This window comes from Xiphias gladius, chromosome 18 (assembly GCF_016859285.1).
Source record: "Xiphias gladius isolate SHS-SW01 ecotype Sanya breed wild chromosome 18, ASM1685928v1, whole genome shotgun sequence".
In the NCBI taxonomy this organism is placed as follows: domain Eukaryota; kingdom Metazoa; phylum Chordata; class Actinopteri; order Istiophoriformes; family Xiphiidae; genus Xiphias; species Xiphias gladius.
In genome coordinates this window covers 15,668,273-15,687,471 of record NC_053417.1, presented here as the reverse complement: position 1 = coordinate 15,687,471, position 19,199 = coordinate 15,668,273, and the positions used below count along the sequence as shown (strand labels likewise).

The 19,199-nt window shown below is 39.1% G+C and overlaps 3 protein-coding genes across 6 annotated transcripts; 2 read left to right on the top strand and 1 right to left on the bottom strand.

Annotated features, from left to right (window-relative positions):
• Positions 1-1,276: 1,276 nt before the first annotated feature.
• nfe2 (nuclear factor, erythroid 2) lies at positions 1,277-8,446 on the top strand. 3 transcript variants are annotated; one of them, XM_040152153.1, is made up of 5 exons: positions 1,277-1,388; positions 2,010-2,029; positions 4,056-4,134; positions 4,237-4,374; positions 6,582-8,446. In XM_040152153.1, the coding sequence occupies exons 3-5, from the start codon at positions 4,087-4,089 to the stop codon at positions 7,866-7,868; spliced, it is 1,473 nt and encodes a 490-aa protein (XP_040008087.1). In that variant the 5' UTR covers positions 1,277-1,388; positions 2,010-2,029; positions 4,056-4,086; the 3' UTR covers positions 7,869-8,446. The 3 variants fall into 3 exon arrangements, with proteins under 3 accessions (XP_040008087.1, XP_040008086.1, XP_040008088.1); XM_040152152.1 differs by having other exon boundaries at positions 1,278-1,891; XM_040152154.1 differs by lacking the exon at positions 2,010-2,029 and having other exon boundaries at positions 1,284-1,388.
• Positions 8,051-12,545, bottom strand: hnrnpa1b (heterogeneous nuclear ribonucleoprotein A1b). 2 transcript variants are annotated; one of them, XM_040152156.1, is made up of 13 exons: positions 12,417-12,545; positions 11,754-11,870; positions 10,911-11,057; positions 10,592-10,802; positions 10,414-10,506; positions 10,262-10,312; positions 10,120-10,173; positions 9,911-10,036; positions 9,691-9,828; positions 9,519-9,585; positions 8,563-9,350; positions 8,258-8,315; positions 8,051-8,165 (listed from the first exon to the last, which is right to left on the bottom strand). In XM_040152156.1, the coding sequence occupies exons 1-10, from the start codon at positions 12,426-12,428 to the stop codon at positions 9,530-9,532; spliced, it is 1,005 nt and encodes a 334-aa protein (XP_040008090.1). In that variant the 5' UTR covers positions 12,429-12,545; the 3' UTR covers positions 8,051-8,165; positions 8,258-8,315; positions 8,563-9,350; positions 9,519-9,529. The 2 variants fall into 2 exon arrangements, with proteins under 2 accessions (XP_040008090.1, XP_040008089.1); XM_040152155.1 differs by lacking the exon at positions 8,563-9,350.
• Positions 12,546-12,892: 347 nt separating this feature from the next.
• cbx5 (chromobox homolog 5 (HP1 alpha homolog, Drosophila)) lies at positions 12,893-19,128 on the top strand. The gene is made up of 5 exons (XM_040152157.1): positions 12,893-13,248; positions 13,798-13,978; positions 14,633-14,858; positions 15,573-15,673; positions 17,237-19,128. The coding sequence occupies exons 2-5, from the start codon at positions 13,848-13,850 to the stop codon at positions 17,376-17,378; spliced, it is 600 nt and encodes a 199-aa protein (XP_040008091.1). The 5' UTR covers positions 12,893-13,248; positions 13,798-13,847; the 3' UTR covers positions 17,379-19,128.
• Positions 19,129-19,199: the final 71 nt, after the last annotated feature.

Below are 19,199 nucleotides of genomic sequence, written 5' to 3'. Positions count from 1 at the left end.
CTTGACTCTGTCAGCCACCTACTTTTTCCATCCTAGAACAATGACTGAGAAAACATCATGATTTATGTCTCAGTGGGATGTGATATTGGATTGGGCCAGACAAAACCTTCCATGTTCTCATGGCTTTTGAATTTACACTGCCTTACTGAAAGTCTTAACTCCATTTTTAGCCCTGACATATATATTTATTTCGCAATTTAAAAAAGGCAGGTCAGCATTCAGAGCAAACATTTACATTAAGTACTCCAAACTTATTTATGTTCACCCTCCTTAAAAAAAATCCCAAATTTTGTAAATGTCAAAACTAGCTTTATCTTTTGAATGGTACGTGTAATAGTGCTGTGAATCCCCTAGATCATTTAGTTCAGTTTTTATGCACCCTGTATAAAAACATTTAACCCACATCACATTTTTTTCTGTATAACTGTTTAATAAATTTCAATTCCGGTTGCTATTATAAGAACCTAAATAAGATGTACATTGTTTAGGTTATTCAACTTATTACGTGCGTTATTAGTAAAGAGGGTGAACACTTTCAATCAATTATTTTGTGTAAACAGTTGACTGAATGTGTGTATATATATTTTGTGTATATTTGTACTAAATTTAGAACATTTGTGGCAAATGGAGTACATTCGCTTGCTGTTTACTGGAGATTCATTTTGCCTTTCTAATTAATTTTGTTTTTTGTTTTTACAGTGTCGAAAACATTAATTCACCCACTGCAGTTAAAGGAAGGTGATTGTGACATCTGTTTTTGCATATCTGAGAAAAAGAAATTCTATGTAGTTCCATTATTTGAATACGCTGCATGCATTTGTTGCACACTGCAGCTGTGCAAATGATCGCAGACTTTTTTAGTTATCAGAAAATGGACCACAGTTCACTTATATACAGGCAACTTTACGTGCATTTAAATCTGCTTATTTTACAATGACTTTGCAGGGATTATTTTAAATATATACAGGGCCATAACATATGTTGCACTCACAGAAGCTGAATTAACAGATAAATATTTCCATTCAGTGTCCATTCAGTGATTTCTGCTATCATCAACAAAAGCTTTTATAAATGAAATCTGCATGAAACTATATGAAAGCTGGTGCACAATAAGGCTGTTTTTTGAGTTTGCGGTTCACAGTGTTTCAGATTAGGCCAATGAGGGGATTTTTGTGAAGGATTTTAATGGTCACTTGCTATGTAAGACACGCTCCCCTCCATCCTCCCCCCTGCTCCTCTCTCTCCCTTGGTGGTTGCTCTGCCAGATAGAGGAACAATGTAGTCTTTCTTACCTGTCGGAGGGAGTACATTCCATTTCTACTAAACTAAGTCTCAATCCAGCCTTCAACCCACCCCTGCTTGCACTGCAACGCTGGCTCTGACTCCAGGTGCTCCACATCACACTCCTCATACCTTTCGTTTGGGAGGATTTAAAAGGACACAGTTCTTGTACGGTTTGGCCAGGACAGAAACAACCATCTGGCTAGTTTTCACTCAATTTTAGTTCTTTAACCTGCTTGTTTTATGTGTATTGTCATTTCATAATTAGAATCAAAATTGCTTACGGTCTTTTTGTTTTATTTGTAAACATCTACCTACTTCACTGTAGACTGACAGAATGATTGCCGTGGTGTTTGCCAAACTGTTGGTTTGTGGTTTGTCATGTGGGCACAAGGGAAATTTGGAGGCCGGGGTGTAAGTGTGCTATTAAGGATACTAGAGTGCAAAAAATTGTGGTGTGGGTGCTTTACAGGAAGGTTGCGTTTGTCTGCACAGAGCCATCCCATTTATGCCGGTGGCTGTATGTGTAGCTGAACAGAGAGAGACAGACAGTTGAATAAGAGATAGAGCAAGAGGCCTCGTGTGTTTTACTTCTTGTGATCTGTTAAAAGTAAGCAACAGCACATCACATGTTAAAAAGAATAGAATCTGCTTTTACTCTTACCACCAGGATTGTGCTTCACATTGTGAAGTTTTTTTTTGTTTTTTTTTCTCATCACCTGTGGAAGACTCAGAGAATGTTGCTCAGGTATGTTTACTCACATCTTCCTTCTACTGATTTGTCAGATCTTCTCTTTCTATTGCAAGACTACAGACTGCTGAGAGGTTATGACTTTCCCACTTAAATTAAATCTTTATTCCATTATATTTATGTAAATGTAACTTCTCAGTTAGTATGACATTACACATCATCATGTAACAAAGCAAAACTATTGAACAGTGTAATTTACTGTTGCTGAAACTTCTCTTCATTTAAGTCGCAAAATAGAGACTTTAAGTATTAACATAGATTTCCTTCTTAATTTCCAAAAATAGGTTTTCACAAATTAAATTTTATTTATTTTAAAATCAATCTCGCTGACTTAATTTGACTTACTGTTTTGACAACTTCTTTATTTACCTAAATGAACCGTTACGAATGAATAGAGTTTTTATTGGTGACAGTGAATTATGATTTTTTACAGTAAAGGAAATGGCCTTAAAAAAAACTAACCACCAACATGACACCGGTTATAGCTGGATATAATAGTTATAACTGCCTGTTTCAGAACCTTTAAACAAGACAAAATAATTCACATGTGGCAGGTGATACCAAATAGCCTTCAACTGAAATAATTATCAATATTATGCTTTTAATGCACACAATCCAGTGAGAGGAAATTTGAAGTGTAGTTAAAAATTTTAAAAAGGAGGTGGAAACATATCTGCTCATGGATGACATTTGAATATTATACCGGATTTTACCAAATTTCGCAAGTGCCCCCCCCTCACCCAAATTTGAGACAATTTAATTGAGGCAAACCATCAAAGTCTCTTCAGAGGCTACACCCATAGAGCTGTAATTTGTCATCTGTGACGCTTCAGTGAGACACAGCCTGTTGTTGGTACTCCAGTCTAACTACTCTGACTGTAATATCTTTTTTGTCAACATTTTAATTTTTTTATTTGGAATAATTCTAACTTCAAATGTGTCTTCAACCACTCCCAGACACTGACTGTAGTCCTTGTCTTTACCACAAAGTAAAGTAGTAGTTTCTGTATTATTGTCAGCGGAGTAGCCGGAGGCTCCCGCTTCATGACATCACTTTTTGCATTTATTGATGGGAAGACTCTTGCTTGTTCAAAAGCTATGGAATGAAATATGCAAATTATTTCAGTGACATGTCCACTGTAATGGTTGAGAATAAAATTGTTATTATAGCCTAGAGACAAGACAACAGCGAAGTGTATGAAGACTCTGACCATTTATTTATTTATTACTTTAATTAACGCAGATAAACATTGTTACATAAGGGGAAGTAATGCAACAAATGTCTGAGTATAGGGCGTCTATAGCTGAAGGTAATTTTTTTTGCCCCATCCCAGCGTAGGCTTTGAAATTTAGGTTAAAACAACTAAACTACGTGCTACAACTGCAGATGTACATGTTTATATATGCACTGACATATAGACATATGATATAGTTATATAGTGTATACATACAGTATGTAAGCATACATGTTTTGAGACAAGTGGACCAATTCAAAACTCATTCGGCGTCCATATCCCTGTTGTTGTTTAAGTCACCGTTTAATTTATGTACTGAAAACCTTGAATTCTGATGCTAGAACTACAGTACTGTTTAGCTTAGCCAAAACAGCCTAACGATTTTTGCGGACATGTAAGCCATACACCGAATTTTCCACAGCAGCCATCAGGCCCAAGGCTGTCTTGTAGAGCATGCTGTTCTCCCGCAGATTGTCTTATCAGGGGTTGGCATGGCTGCACCCTGGGACAGCTGATGGGAGGAGTCAAATCAACTGAACTGAACCCTTCATGTATTCCAAAAGAACTTACACAACACCCAAACAGTCATTTATTTAGCTCCAGCAGGACTACAGATATGTAATGTACTGTATATAGTAGAAATGTGTGTCTGACGGCATGCTTTGACTTAATGGTTCACAGATACTTAGCCTAATTGAATGTTTATTTACTTATACTTCTTCTTCCTGGTATGTCAAAGTGTATAGGCTGGGTAGGTGTAGTAACTCGCCGTTTTGTGTCTCCACCAGGTTGATATTTTGCAGCAAGAGCCTGTCCTGAATGTGTTCAACAGCCAACTATGTTCTCCCACTGAGGAGAACCTGTGAGGTAGGTTTGTCTAAGAAGTGGGAAACCACAATACACAATCAAGCCTAAAATAGAAGTATGAATGAGGTTTTTACCAAAAATCATTTTCTTTTCTGTTACAAGGTATTAGCTACTCCAGGCAGGCTGCGGGGGGGAGTGTCCGTGCCAGCTAATTTCCCTGGAGCCAGGACTCATGGAGCTCCTCAGGACACAGAGATGGATGTGGCTTGGCAGGAGCTGATGGCCATCTCAGAGTTGCAGGTAATTTTTAAGAACTGATGCAGTAAGGGTTACTGAAAAGGTCAGCCTTTTTATTGCAAAAATGTTACTTTATTTTTTAAGTTTTATTCAACATATGCCAATCACTGTAGAGTTATTGTCAGAGTTACATACACTCATCATGGACATGAATGTCATTGCAATACTGGGCCTTCAATAATTTCTTTGAACTGTTCTATTTCTGGGGCGCAATATGAGTACAACACTTTTAATAGAAAAAAAACAATAATTTGGTTCACAAGTTTTAATTTATTTGGGGTTTTCTGAAATCAACACAGGGTCAAAATTATACATACAGCACAACTAATATTTGGTTGAATGTCCCCTTAGCAAGTTGCACCTTGACCAGATGATTTTGGTAGCCATCAGCAAGCCTCTGGCAGAATTCTGGTTGGATATTTGACCCTTCTTGGCAGAATTGATAGAGATAAATTAAATTTGCTGGTTTCCTGGCATGGCCCCTGCTTTTAAGCGAAGTCCATATATTTTTTATTGGGTTGAGGTCAGGACTCATTGTCCTCTTGGAAGACCCAGTTGTGTCCAAGTTTCAACCATCTAGCTAATGGTTTGAGGTTATGCTGAAGAATTCTGAGGTAGTCCTCCTTGCTTCATTCACTTTTTGTGGAATGTACCAGTTCCACTGGCAGCAGAACAGCCCCTGACCATGATGGTACCACTACCACGCTTAACAGTTGGTACAGTTTTCTTGGGATTGAATGCCTCACCTTTACTCCTCCAAACCTACCTCTCGTCATTGTGGCCAAACAACTCAATCTTTGTCATATCTGACGAAACACTTTCCTCATGGAGGGCTTTTTGTTTGTCCATGTGGTCAGCGGCAAACTTTAGTCTAGCTTGAAGGTGTCAATTCTGGAACAGGGGCTTTTTTCTTGGACGGCAGTCTCTCAGTTCATTGCGATGTAAAATTCACTTGACTGTAGAAAGTGACACTGGTGTTTCAGCAGCTTCCGGTTAATGGCAGGCCTGTGCCTGGGTGGTTCCTCACCATCCCAACCAGTTTCCATTCAGCTCTCTCAAGAGACACTCCTGACTTGTGTAAATCTACAATCTGCCTTCTTGGAGCTGCATTGAGCTCCTTGGACTTTCCTATTGTACAGTGTGTTGTTCAATCCAATGAGTGCTGTCCAACAAACCCTTTTTATCTGGGCACATAGAAGCTGCCAGCTGTAATCAATAATGACCATTAACAGTAAACTAGGAAGCCATGGCCTTGCAAAGTTAAAAGACATTTTAGAAATTTCAGCACCACTGAATTAATAATCTGTGGGCGTATGTATATTTTTGACCCTGTATGAATAGTTTTGACCCTGTTTGGATCTCAGAAAACACAATAAATTAAAACTTGTGAACCAAATTCTTGTTTTTTTTTAAATTAAAGATATATGTTGTACAGTAATTCTGCCCATGAAAAAGAACAGTTCAAAAAAAAAAAATCATTGAAAGCGAGATATTACACGAAATGTCGTCTTATCACAATAACTCATGTCTACTTATCATGGAGGCACAGGTTTAATTGTTTTTAACAAATGCATGAGGATGACTTATAAAATGTAAATTTTTGTGCTTTTCTGGGTCACGAACTCCCCAAGGTCTATAGCGACCTAAGCCGATATAAACATATTTTATCACTTAATTTAATGAGTGAAAAAGGCATATTATTTATAGTGTCACATTGAACATAAAGTATGAAACACAACAAATAGAAATGTAGTTCATAAATAAAAAATTATGTTTGGATCATTCCAGTGGAATGGATACTTATTTATCAATTTTCATGTGATGGTTACTGTTGAAAAACTAATACATATTCAGGTGATATGGACAACAATGGCCTATTGAGTAATTGCAGGATGGAGAAATTGTCAGAGGGGCATGTGCTGTATGTTGCTAGCGGCCCCCTGCACCGCACAATAGCCATCTGTTTCTAGATGAAACCTGATCACATCTATGAGAGCCTCGCATAGGCTATGGGGTGGCATGCTGAACTGGGGGCAAACTGTGCTCTTTGGCAAACCAGATTAGTTGTGAAAAATACACTGTCCTCGTAATTAACTCAGAGGCCTTGTGACTTCATTACGTGTCTTCAATAATTTTGTTTCTGTTGAAGTGACTAATATGTAAATATCTGTCAGTCAAAACTAGTTGAGTCCCTTTTGTTTTTGTTACAGGAGTTTGAAGTCCCTAGTGAAGTCTCCTATGAAACAACACAGTACCAAACCATGGAGCCCATGGTCCCTATGGGAGGGTATGGGATGGCTCAGTCTCATTCTGAGCGTACTCCTGCTGCTTGTGACCTCAGCACTGCTGACACTTACAATGGATGTTACTCTGAAGAGATGCCTGTCTGTCATCGTCTAGGCAGCAACGCAGAGGCCGTGTACGGACACTCTGAATCTCAGCTCAATCAGAGAATGCTCCCCATCTCTTCTCAAGCACAGCCCTCGCTCATGGCTCTTAGGGAACAGATGAACATGTCAGGTACCAGTCAAGGGCACAGGAGAGCCAATGCCTGTTTCTCTCAGGGTCTAAGTCGGCACATGCTGTGGACTACACATGGACAAAGTTCACATGTTCGCTCAGCTGATGACCTGGAGTCAGACTCTGGTCTGTCTCTGGGTTCTAGTCCACCACTGGCTTCCCCCGATAATCCTGTTGGTGGTGCACCAGGTTACCAGAATGTAGACATAGGCATGGCATATAGTGATGAACCAGACAGCATGACTGAGCATGCCAGAAGAGCCCACATCCATTACCCAATGGACTACCAGAGTCAATCTCAATCATATTTACATGCAGGTTCACATCCGTCTTATTTTTCATCCCAACCAACTTTTTCTCATACACAACCTAATGCTCTGACTCTGCAGTCAGTGAAAGAGCAGGGCCAGGCTGCTGTTCTGAATGACTTGTACAATGACTCTGGACTGTCCAGCAGAGGGTGCGCACAACATAACTCGTATACAAAAACACAAGGAAGCCCCTCCACTCCTGCTCCACTGAGCAGAGACGAGCGGCGGGCAGTGGCTCTGAAGATTCCCTTCCCCATGGATAAGATCATCAATCTACCCGTAGATGACTTCAATGAGCTTCTGACACAGTATACTCTGACAGATACTCAGCTAGCACTGGTCAGGGACATTAGGAGGAGAGGGAAGAACAAGGTGGCAGCTCAGAACTGCAGGAAGAGGAAGCTTGAGAGCATAATTCACCTTGAACAAGAACTGAACCAGCTGCAGTCCCAGAGAGAGCACCTGGCACAGGAAAGGCTCGAGTTTCAACGCAGCTTGGCGTTCATTAAATGTCGCCTTACAGACCTCTATGCAGAAGTATTCTCTCACTTACGGGATGAGGATGGACAGCCATACTCAATAGATGAATACGCCCTGCAACAGACACCCGATGGTAAAATTTATCTGGTACCTCACACAACTATGAAAAAAAGAGAACAATGCTAAGAGTCTCACTATTTGTTTATACTCCTGCAGGTATACTGTCTGATTGTGCCAACTGAAAGTACATCAACTAGCTGGAAGTTACAAATTCAGTTCATGTGGTTTTGGCTAAACCCTCATATGTAAAACTTGCAACACATGAATCAATGGTCACTTAATATTCTTAAAATTGACTGAAACCAGAGTACTTTGTAAAAAATACTTTATTTTAAAAAAAAAGACAAAAAACATTAAAAACCCACTGCACAGCAGTTAAAAAGGTAAAAAGTCTTCAGCACCAGCATGATTGTTCAAGTAAACCTGTGTAATGAAAAGAACAGAATCAGGTTAGATTACAAAATTTAAAAAAATAAATAAATAAAAAATTTGATGAAGGTTTTAACGATTCATACCCAAATGAGCCATTGTCATTGAAATGAAATTAGGTTTTTGGAGACCATGTGTAGATACCTAGAAAGCAGAAACACCAAATAAGTAAAATGCAATCTGTCAAAAAATAACTGTTCTATTAACTGCATGCTAATTGTTGTAGGACCTCTATGCACAATTAAGAGGCCAATTTTACCAGTCAATGGTGTAAGTCATAATAAAACTGGTTTGCACAAAAAAATGTTACGTCATTATTGGGCTAGACAACTCTACCAGCTACATGACAAAAGCAAGATATACTATCAGTAGTTGAGAAGTCTGGTCTTACCTACAGACAGCATTTAAGCCTTTTGGTAGCTGCTGCCTGCTAGCCTCAGGCTTCTGTTCTCACTCTCCCCTGCTTCAATGATCCTGGCGATGGTTTTGCTACTTCTCTCCCTCAGCTGGCTTCCATGGCTAGCCTCAAAGACTTTGCATGTAAGCTAGCATCCTCCAGATGATCTTTGCAGAACTCAGGGTAGAGTCTGTACCAAGTGATGGGCTCTTTATGATGATTGTATTTGCACACCACTTCTCATCCCTCAACCCGTAGTATTGTATTGGCATTTTAAATGCGTTGACTTATGACTCATGGAGTATGTCGTGACTAGTGTAGGGCATTTTGCATGTCTCAAGGAAATGGGCCTTTCCAGACTGCTCACGATATGTAAAATAAGACACCCCCAAACACACACACACACTCTCACGCTTCGTGCAGCATCTAATAGTGAACCCTCCCTTTCCCAGACCACTGAAGAGGCTAAGAAGACTTTTTAAAAAAAACTGAAAGATGGTTTATTTCAGCTTGATTTGATGCAGTTACAAATAAAAACCAGACTTAAAGAAAAATCTACATAAAACCTCAGGAATGCTTGCTTTCCAGAAACACATTTTGATGAAAAAAAAAAAACGTTTAAATGAAGACCCTCCATGATTTTATCTACTGTACATCTCTTCTTGCAGCAGCTGTAACCTGCCACAACTGTTTGGCTGAGCAGATTTAGGAGGTAAACCTGCAGCTGCCCTGTCACTTCGCTTCCTCTCCTCTCCTTGCTCTCCTCTCCTAAGTACTCAGTCCTGTTGAACAATATGGAACAACATTGTTAACCGTGCACTGACTTTGTATGTCCTGAGTGATTTTTTTCTTTCAATGGTAATCTGCACTTAACGATTCCCTGCAACTACAAACTCTGTACAAACTCTGGTGTTATGATACAAAATTAACAGTGTGTGCCTAGTTCTTACCACTTCACATTTCAAAATCGTCCTGGACGGCCATATCCACCATTATTTGAACCACCTCCATAGCCACCTGGACGCAACGCAAAGCAAAAAAAATAAACCCACTCAGTTTGCATGTGCTAAGAAGAGTGACTGCACACATTTATGTATCTGCTGTCCATCAACAGACCCTTACCAAAGTTCCTGCCACCACCGCCGCCGCCACCAAAGTTGTTCTTCATTGGGCCAAAGTTAGAGGCCTGGGGGTCGTAGTGGCCCATGTTATTGTAGTTACCGCCGCCGCCTCCACCACCGCCTCCACCACCACAGTTGCCTATGAACAGATAATGTGCAATTTAGTTACCCACATCTCAATCACCAAAACATTAAAGTAAAGTTGATCCAAAAATCCTTACCATAACCGTTGCTGTCATAACCGTTTCCTCCATAGCCTCCGCCTCCACCTTGGTTGTAACCTTGGTTATAACCACGGTTGCCACCATTATTATATCCACCAGGTCCGCTAGGACCACCTCCATAGCCTTCAACATAAACAAGCTTTGAGTACATTGCCAAGCTTCAGCAGCAAAAATTCTGACTCAAAGCCTGAAAATTCCCTACTTACCACCATCACCTCCATTGCAATTGTAAGGGCCATCTCCATATCGACCCCTGCCACCTAAAAAGAAGCAAACGTGCAAAGTTAGCTTTCAGACATCACTATAACTTGTACAAATTATGTCATCCTAGTAACGAACAATTCTTACCCTGATTGAAGCCTCTGTCATAGTCATAGGGCCTTCCGCCACTGTTGCGACCTAAACCACAGAACCACCATTAGCTCTGGAACACCGACCGTGAAAATGTGAACTGTTTTTGTTGCATATCAATCTGGGATTATTACATAAACAGAGCCTACCTCTCATCCCCATTCCTGCACTCTGCATTTCCTGCCTTGTAAGGGCCTTCCTCACTTCACAGTTGTGAGAGTTTATTGTGTGGTATTTCTGGACTGTGGGATAGAAAATATATTAAGTAGCAGGTAAAAACAGAGTTTGTTAAATTTGACAATTTAGCAACAGATTGTTTGTACTCACTGACAATTCTGTCGACTGAATCGTGGTCATCAAAGGTGACAAAGGCGAAGCCCCTCTTCTTTCCACTATTACGATCAGTCATGATATCAATAACCTCAATTTTACCAAACTGCTGGAAGTAATCCCGCAGGTGCGACTCCTCTGTATCTTCCTTGATGCCTCCAACAAAGATCTTTTTGACTGTTACATGGGCACCTGGCCGGTTTGAGTCCTGGGTTCAAAAAGACATTAGTTACTGTAACTGTGTGTTCTCTTACTTTATATGCAAATAAAATTTACAAAAAGTATTGTATAGTATAGCATATCCAGTTTAGCATACCTCCCTGGAAACAGCGCGTTTAGGCTCTACCACTCTTCCGTCGACCTTATGGGGGCGAGCACTCATGGCAGCATCAACTTCTTGTACTGATGAGTATGTAACAAAGCCAAAGCCCCTGGATCTCTTACTGTTGGGATCCCTCATGACCTAAAAAGAGAAGTTTCAATTATTCTCTGTCTTACCCACAAACTTGTACACACTAATTTGGCAGTTTTATTGGGCACACGTAGCTAATACAGCAGTTCTGCATTAATACTACCTTCATGCAGTAATGTTCAGTTTTTTTGAAACCTCATGACAGAAGTGTTAAATCAACTTTATGGTCAATTTAGAGGATGCAGGTTATCGCGTTCAATCGTATTGCGCTATAAAGAGGACCTGTGTTCCTAATATTTTGCCATCCCATTTATATCACTGAGGGTAGGCTAAATACCAAAACACCTCAATTTAATGCAATACAGTTCAATGGCATCAAAACCTACATCCAAAATGATCGCACAGTTGAGTCAACACCTCCCCTCAAACAATTTCAATAAAAACTGAGCATTATCCAGAAGCTCCCATAGTTACATTTTAAAAAAGGTGCTCAATTTGCTTGTCCAGAAGTCCAACCCCCAAAAGATTTAATAAACCGCCATGTGACAAAAGAAAAAACTGTCGAATTTAAGAGGCTATTTAAAAAAAACAAAAACAAACAAAAACAAAAAACAAAAACAAACCAAAACACCAACCAACAAAAGAGTAAATGCTCGACGATATTTGCTCGAAAGATGGCTATACCACTCATCAAAATAGTCGCTTTTGAGCGAGTGCTTAGTACAGCTCTGAATAAATCCCACTTACCACGCAATCTGTAAGGCTCCCCCATTGCTCAAAATGAGCCCGCAGGCTCTCGTCTGTTGTCTCGAAGCTCAAACCTCCGATGAACAGCTTGCGGAGCTGCTCTGGCTCACGTGGGACCTGGGGAATGGACAAAAGACACTACCATCAGAGTACAGTCACCAGTATTCAAAGGAAGCACGGTGTGCCATTTCAGCAACAACTACGTTCGTATCAAAACAGCTCCAGGAGTAACAGCGCACCAATCGTTCATCAATCCAACCCTGCGTCATGTAACACAATTTGGGACAGGGTGGAAGAAGGAGACGTCGCCGCCATTAACGTTAGCAGCCCGGTCAGATGATGTTGAATCTTTTTAGCTACAAATTATATACAGACAGTTAACGCATGCATCTATTAATGCAGTGATTTCGCCCTTTGTGTATAATTAAGGACGATACACGTTTAGCGATATTCCTATATACGTACATAGCTAACTACATGAACAATAGGCCACGAGGCCCAGCTGCTATAAAATGGCGGCTTTACAATGCTTGATAGCAGCTGCAGCTCGGAAGAAAACGCTGTCTGCATTGAGTGTCCTTAATGGCTTCTAATAACGTACGTTTTAGGACACTAAATCTGCAGGAAACACCGCATAACAGGTTCTCAGATTGTCATACTCACATCTTTCGACATCTTGAGGCTAAATCCTTGAAGACTCCTTCTGAACTGCCCGGAGAGAGATGATCTGCGTCAGACGAGCCCAGCCTGCTTCGGAACGGTACAATAAATAGTTACAGATACACCTCTTTCACACTGTGATTGGGCAGTAGTTCCCGCTGCAGTCTGTCGTCATCAATAATTGAGTTCTGATTGGACCGAATTCAATCAATCATTACAAGCATCCAATGAGCTGGCTGTGGGTGGGTATTTCAACACAAAAAAAAGGGTAGGGAATATAGATGTTATGTGTGAAACGACATTTCTAAGATGTTGTCAGACTAGTAAACATATAATGCACACAGCAGTGTGGCTACCATATATGTGGTGAGGAAAGTCAGAGGAAAAAGGCGCATTAAAAGGAAAGATCACCAATCCTGAATGATTATGACTTATGACTTGTGGGTGGAGTAGGGCAATAACACATATATTCATTTCGCTGGTAGATAATACATCACATACACACGTTCATATCTCGTGTGCACTTTCTGTTGAGGCGCATAATGCAAATGTATTGCAATTAACCTGCCCCTAATTCTTGAAAAATTGAGTTGTAATCATGGTAGGAGCATATTCGCGGTGTGTATGTAGGTCATCAGCTGACCGAGGGGCGGATACATTCATTGTGCGCCTTTAACGCGCGCTTTTTACGCACAGACAAGCACATAGCATCTTTTTGTGAACCAGGCTAGATGCTAAAGTAGCCTCAGCCTTGGCCTCAGACTACAGTTCTACAAGAGAAACGCGTTATCGCTGCAGTTAACCAGTTTAAACCGGCGGTCTACACGTCCAAAGGGTAAGAAATAGTTAACACATCAAAGCAGCTTCATGCTGCTGCTAGTATCGTTGTATGTTTGCAGCTTGGTACCAAAGTTAGCTAGTGTTAGCCCGTTGAAGCGTTAGCTTGCAAGCTACCTGCTTTAGCAAGTTTGCTTTTCATGCTCCGTGGTTAGCTAGTCGCTTAGCAAACACAACATAATATCTCCATTGCTGTGTGCACTTATTAAGTTTTCCGGAAACGTTATCTAACCTTTAAATATTGAGTGAGTGGGCCGTTACCGAAAGGTGTTTGGTCGGCTAATTAGTCAAGCGTTTGTTTATTTTTTCATTTAGTCGTGCATGTTCCAGATTGGATAAACGACAATGAAATGATCCCTTTGGATGATATATGATAGCATCTAGCTTAGCAAACCAGCGCTGACTTACGTTAAAGCTCAACGACCAGTAATTACAAGTTCCCACTTCGTGCTCAACGTTATTTGGTCACTTTGCGCCGAATAAATTGGCTAGGGATTAATTTATATTCTCTTTAACGTTAGCTTCTCTATCGTTTCTTCTCGTACAGGGAAGTACCTTTGGCCTGCAACAGCGTACTGTTCAGCAACAGACTTTGCTATGGGCAAAAAGTCTCGCGAAGAGGAGTCCTCATCCTCTGATGAGGAAGAATATGTTGTGGAGAAGGTGCTGGACAGGAGGGTGGTGAAAGGCAGGGTTGAGTTCTTCCTGAAGTGGAAAGGATACTCAGAGTAAGTTGTATTAATACCAGTATGCTAACCAGCACCTGCACAAACTCCACTGCAGTTTTAAGCTACATCATCAACACTGTGCTGGGCTGTAGATACGATTAAATATAACAAGTATTTTATGATATTTTGGAGCATATTCTTCGAAGTTTTCACTCAGAAAGAAATGGGAAAACAGTCATTAACACATACGATAGAAAACTGAATATTTTTTGGGTTTTGGACATTTTGGTGGAATAAAACGAGCTATGTGAATAAATCATCTTGGGCTGTGAGAAATTATAATGGGCATTTTCACTATTTCCTGATGATTAAACAAGAAAATAATCGGCGTATTAAGCGACAGTGTATATTAAACAATCGTTAGTTGTATTCCTAATATCATTAGCTAGGCAGGAAAGAGCATTCGCTGCCTTTTTGGGAAAGATTCAACCGTCTCACAAACCCATAAAATTGCATCGGATTATTGTAATGTTGCTTTAAAGACCAAGGAAAGAACAGGTTACAAGATAAATTACACTGTAATGAACATCACAAATGATACCAAGTTTGATATCATAATATTGATTTCATTTGGTTATCCATCTCTGATGCGTGCTGTTGATTAAGAGTTATGGCTGTACTGGCACTGACTTGCTGCACTGTGATCTTCCTCAGTAAGCACAACACGTGGGAGCCAGAAAAGAATTTGGATTGCCCTGAGCTTATTGCTGAATTCATGAAGACCTACAAGAAAAGCAGTGGTGGAAGCTCCACACCCAGCAGCGGGGGTAGCAAATCAAGCACAGGCTCCTCAGGACGATCCAAAGACTCGAGTAGCTCGAAGAAGAGAAGCTCGGATGATGACGAGGAAGGTGGAAGTAAACCCAAAAAGAAAAAGGAGGTGTGTAATATCTTGGCTTAGTGTTTTGTTATGTTTAAAATTTGAAACATGTTTAGGTGCAGTTACTAACTGGCAGAGTGCCAGCATGTGTGAGATTAACAACTTGTTTCAAGCTTTGTGTGCTGAACAGTGGGAGCTCAAAAGCAGTTTTCCACTCTTGAGAGAAATGATAGTTAAGATGTTGATTTAAAGTCATTGTGTGTATCTTAATTAACAGTTGATGGGTGTGTCATCTTCGAAGAGACACTTTTACTCTCTTATACATAGAGTAAAAGTCTACAGGATATACCTCAACAGCTTTTCATTGATGTGCTAAATCCTTTGCCAGTTTTATTTAGCATACAGAAAGCATAATGTATATAGAATCTGTGGATTTTGTCCTGAAATAATTTTTTTTATATTTTTCTATTGTAAGTATAAAAAAATAAGCAAAAATCATTAAATGTGAATTTTCTTTAAAAAAAAACAAAAAACAAACAAACAAGAAAAGTGTAGAAACCTTTTTTTTTTTTAAAACAAAGCATTTACTTATAGAATGTATTTTTATACCAGGTAGAATTTTATAAGAACTACAGGTGTATTGTATAAATCATGCATTTATTTGTCAAAATCTAATATCTAAACATAATCAATCTGCACTCTTACAGTTGGTTTTAACAGACTTCAGCCTTTTTTGTGCACTGTAAATATGTATTTTCTGTACTTGTCTTTCAGGATGATATTCTAGTTGCTCGAGGCTTTGAGAGAGGACTTGAGCCAGAGAAGATCATTGGAGCAACCGACTCGTGTGGTGACCTAATGTTTCTTATGAAGTGGTAGGTTTTGTTGATACATCCATTTCAAAATCTTTCACGTGGAACTTGAGCTTTTGGCCAGCATTGTGAAGCTTAATCACAATTTAAACGTTAAAACGATACTAAATGCAAATAAATGTTTCACATACCACAAGTGACACATGACATGAGCTTAGGAGTTATGAATGTTTTCCACCTTTTTTTTTTTTCCCCCAACAAATAATTATAATAATTTCAAAAATTTAGTGTGTCAAGTTCAGGCTTTAGTGCACTATCATCAGGCTATGATTTTTAAGCTACAGTTGTATGGTAAGGATATTTTACATGGCCTTCATGGTTGTTGTTTTTTTGTTTTTTGTTTTTTCCCCACAACTTCACAGATAATGCCATGGTCATTTTCCGTAATCGGGTACTTGATATTCATGTTCCGTCTGGGGAAAAAAAAAAAACTGATGCTCTTCTGGTTTCTGGGTGTCAACATCTGTTACTACGGGTGTTGCCTGCAGCAGTTGCTGTTTTGTAGTACTGCTGCTTGCAACAGTTGCTGTTTTGTAGTACTGCTGCTTGCAACTTGTAATGGCATGATTCTTTGAAACAGTATCTTTCAATGTGCTACTGGCAAATTACCCATTAGCGGCACTAATAGCCTAGCTGTCCATTCATATACAAACAGTAAGCCACACCATAAAATTTTATGTTATTACATATTAGCTAGATGGATATATGTAGCACCTCATTGCTTGTGCTTGTGCTTGGTCAAGTCCCATTTCAGGGTGTTTGATGGCTCAAAACGAGGCAACAGTTGTTCCATAGCTGTGTTAATGTTTTATATTTATATATCTATATCTATATCTAGATAGATAGATAGATAGATAGATAGATAGATAGATAGATAGATAGATAGATAGATATAGACACACACAAACGGAGGGGGGTCTATAGGAATATTTGGTCAAAAAAATAAATGTAAACATGGTCACATACCAAGCCCATTCCCAAGCTCCATCTGCCTACTTTGCCTATAAGAAGCACTGGCTATGATTTTATAATCTAACTCTATAATTTAAAAGAAAGTGATAGGGATTTGTTGTAAAAAAAAAAAAAAAAAAATATATATATATATATATATATATATATATATATATATATATATATATATATATATATATATATATATATATATATATATATATATAATATATAAAATTTACAAACCACCTCATTTGTTAAAGAAATTCTACTGAAAGCAGATCCTTATTTTTACACTATGGTGATTTGAAAATGTACAGTGAAATACTAAAAACAAAAAATTCAAAAATATTACTGACTTGTTAATGGCACAATTTCACTCAAGTCTGGTTATGACAAAAGGAATTGGGTGACACACCGGGACTTGATGCAGGATCATGCTTCATCATATGTTTGTCATACAAACTGTTTTCAGTTGCTGTTATTTGAAATTTTGCTGTTTATTTATGTTTATCAACTTTTCCTATCCCCTTGAGTTTGCAGCCATGACAGAGTTCTGAGATTCACAGTCCTGAACCAATTTTAAAGACAATCTTTGATCTTTATCTTTTGCAGGAAAGACTCTGATGAGGCGGATCTCGTGCTTGCCAAGGAGGCCAATCATAAGTGCCCACAAATTGTCATAGCCTTCTATGAGGAACGTCTCACTTGGCATGAAGACAGTGACAAGAAGGAGAAGGATGCTGTCAGTGCGTGAGTGAATCACCTCAGGAGGAAACAGGACCTCCTCCACTGCAGGGACAACCTTGATTCAGACATTTTTCACACCAAACCTCCCATCCTTCCTCTTTACCATGTCCAACAATGACACAAAGACAGCGGACACAGTCGTGTTATCTCCATCCATGCCCCATTGGAGCACAAGGGCCCAGACTGCGGAGAGGGATCCATCAGAAAGGAGGAGAAGCTGTAGCGGACATGGGTGAAATGCTACTGGGGAGGGGTTCTGCTGTTCTGTCTTTGTATTCTTTTGCCGTCTTTTTTTATGTCTTAACACATCATGTTTTAGTGCTTACAGGATACAATTAAGTCAGTAAGATAGTTTGCATCCACATACGCAGGTGGCCATCTGTTAAAACTCAGAACATAGTCTCGAGAGCCAGAGATGGTACAAGCTCTGTTAACCATGACCTTGTCCCAAGGTGGGTGCACAACCCCACATCCTAATGTAAGCAGTGCACCTCTGTTCTTTAAGAACCCAATGATAAGAAAGTAGTATTGATATTCAGGAAGCAACCACAGCAGCACTTTCCTGACTGCATGATCACTTCCCATTTTTAGAATTTTTTTATCTCTTGTAGATTTTTCAGTTTGTCCTGTCTACTGGGATATAACTAATCAATTTGCGAGACTTGCAGAGGACACCGGCCAATTATGTCTTTTTAATGTAGTGATGTTTTTTTTTTTTTTTTTTTTTTTTTTAAATGTCTTTATGCTATCACCAGTTGAAGAAAAGGACAATAAAAAAACATTTTACTGAGTTTTTGTTGTTTTTTTGTTTTTTGTTTTTAGCAGCAGTGTTATCTTAAGACCAGTTTCATTTTCACAGGTTAGACAATCTTCTCTGTTTCCAGATGAAATGAAACCAGCATTCACACCAGCCATTGGGGTCTGCCACCTTGTGGCTAAAAGATGAACCTCTTTTGGACTGACCAATCTGTATGATGACAACCCTGCAGTTCACAGACACATTTATGGGTTTTTTTTTTTTTGTTTGTTTTGGTTTTTTTTTTTTTTTAAACAATTTAAAATGGTTAAATCCACTCAGCAATTGGGAGTATTCTTGATATTATTGTCATGATAATTTGAAACATTAAACCAGTTTCTGATCAGGTTATGTATGTCCCGGGTTTTATTGTGATGAGTAATTTGATTGTTCATGGCTGTAAGTATTACATTTTTTTTCTGGGAGAATGTTGCTACCTGTCAAGCGGAGGTCAGTTAATACACACAAGATGGATGCCGATTTTGTAGTTTGATCTGCTGTGCTCCAACATGGACTCTTAGGACCAAATGTTTAGTGTCTACAGAGATTTGCTGTGGTGTTTTGTTTGTTTGTTTTCTGTTTGTTTTGTTTTTTCCCCCTTAATTTTTTTTCTTTTGTTTTGTTTGTTTTTTTGGATTTATTCGGCATTGTGAATGAAGGCTGTGACCTTCTCCACTTTACATACAGTACATTAATCACATCCCTCTAACACTTAATCCTGATTTTTGGTGTCATTTTCTTTCATTAAAAATATTTTGTCGTTTCAGACCCTTGAGTTTTGTCTTTCGCTGGGGCAGAATTTTTAAAAAGTAGACTATTTCTTGTGTGAATTAAATGTTACAAATGTGTACAGTAGCACCCTTTAATAAACATTTTCAATGTTAAAGTTGATGTCAATTGGCTGTTATTTTAGGATTTGACTGGAATTTTTGCAAAGTGAATAAATCACTTGAATTTAAAACTATACTGCCAGATGAAATGAATTGTTTTGGATGAAATGAGTAAACTACACTAAACTTAAACTTCACATCA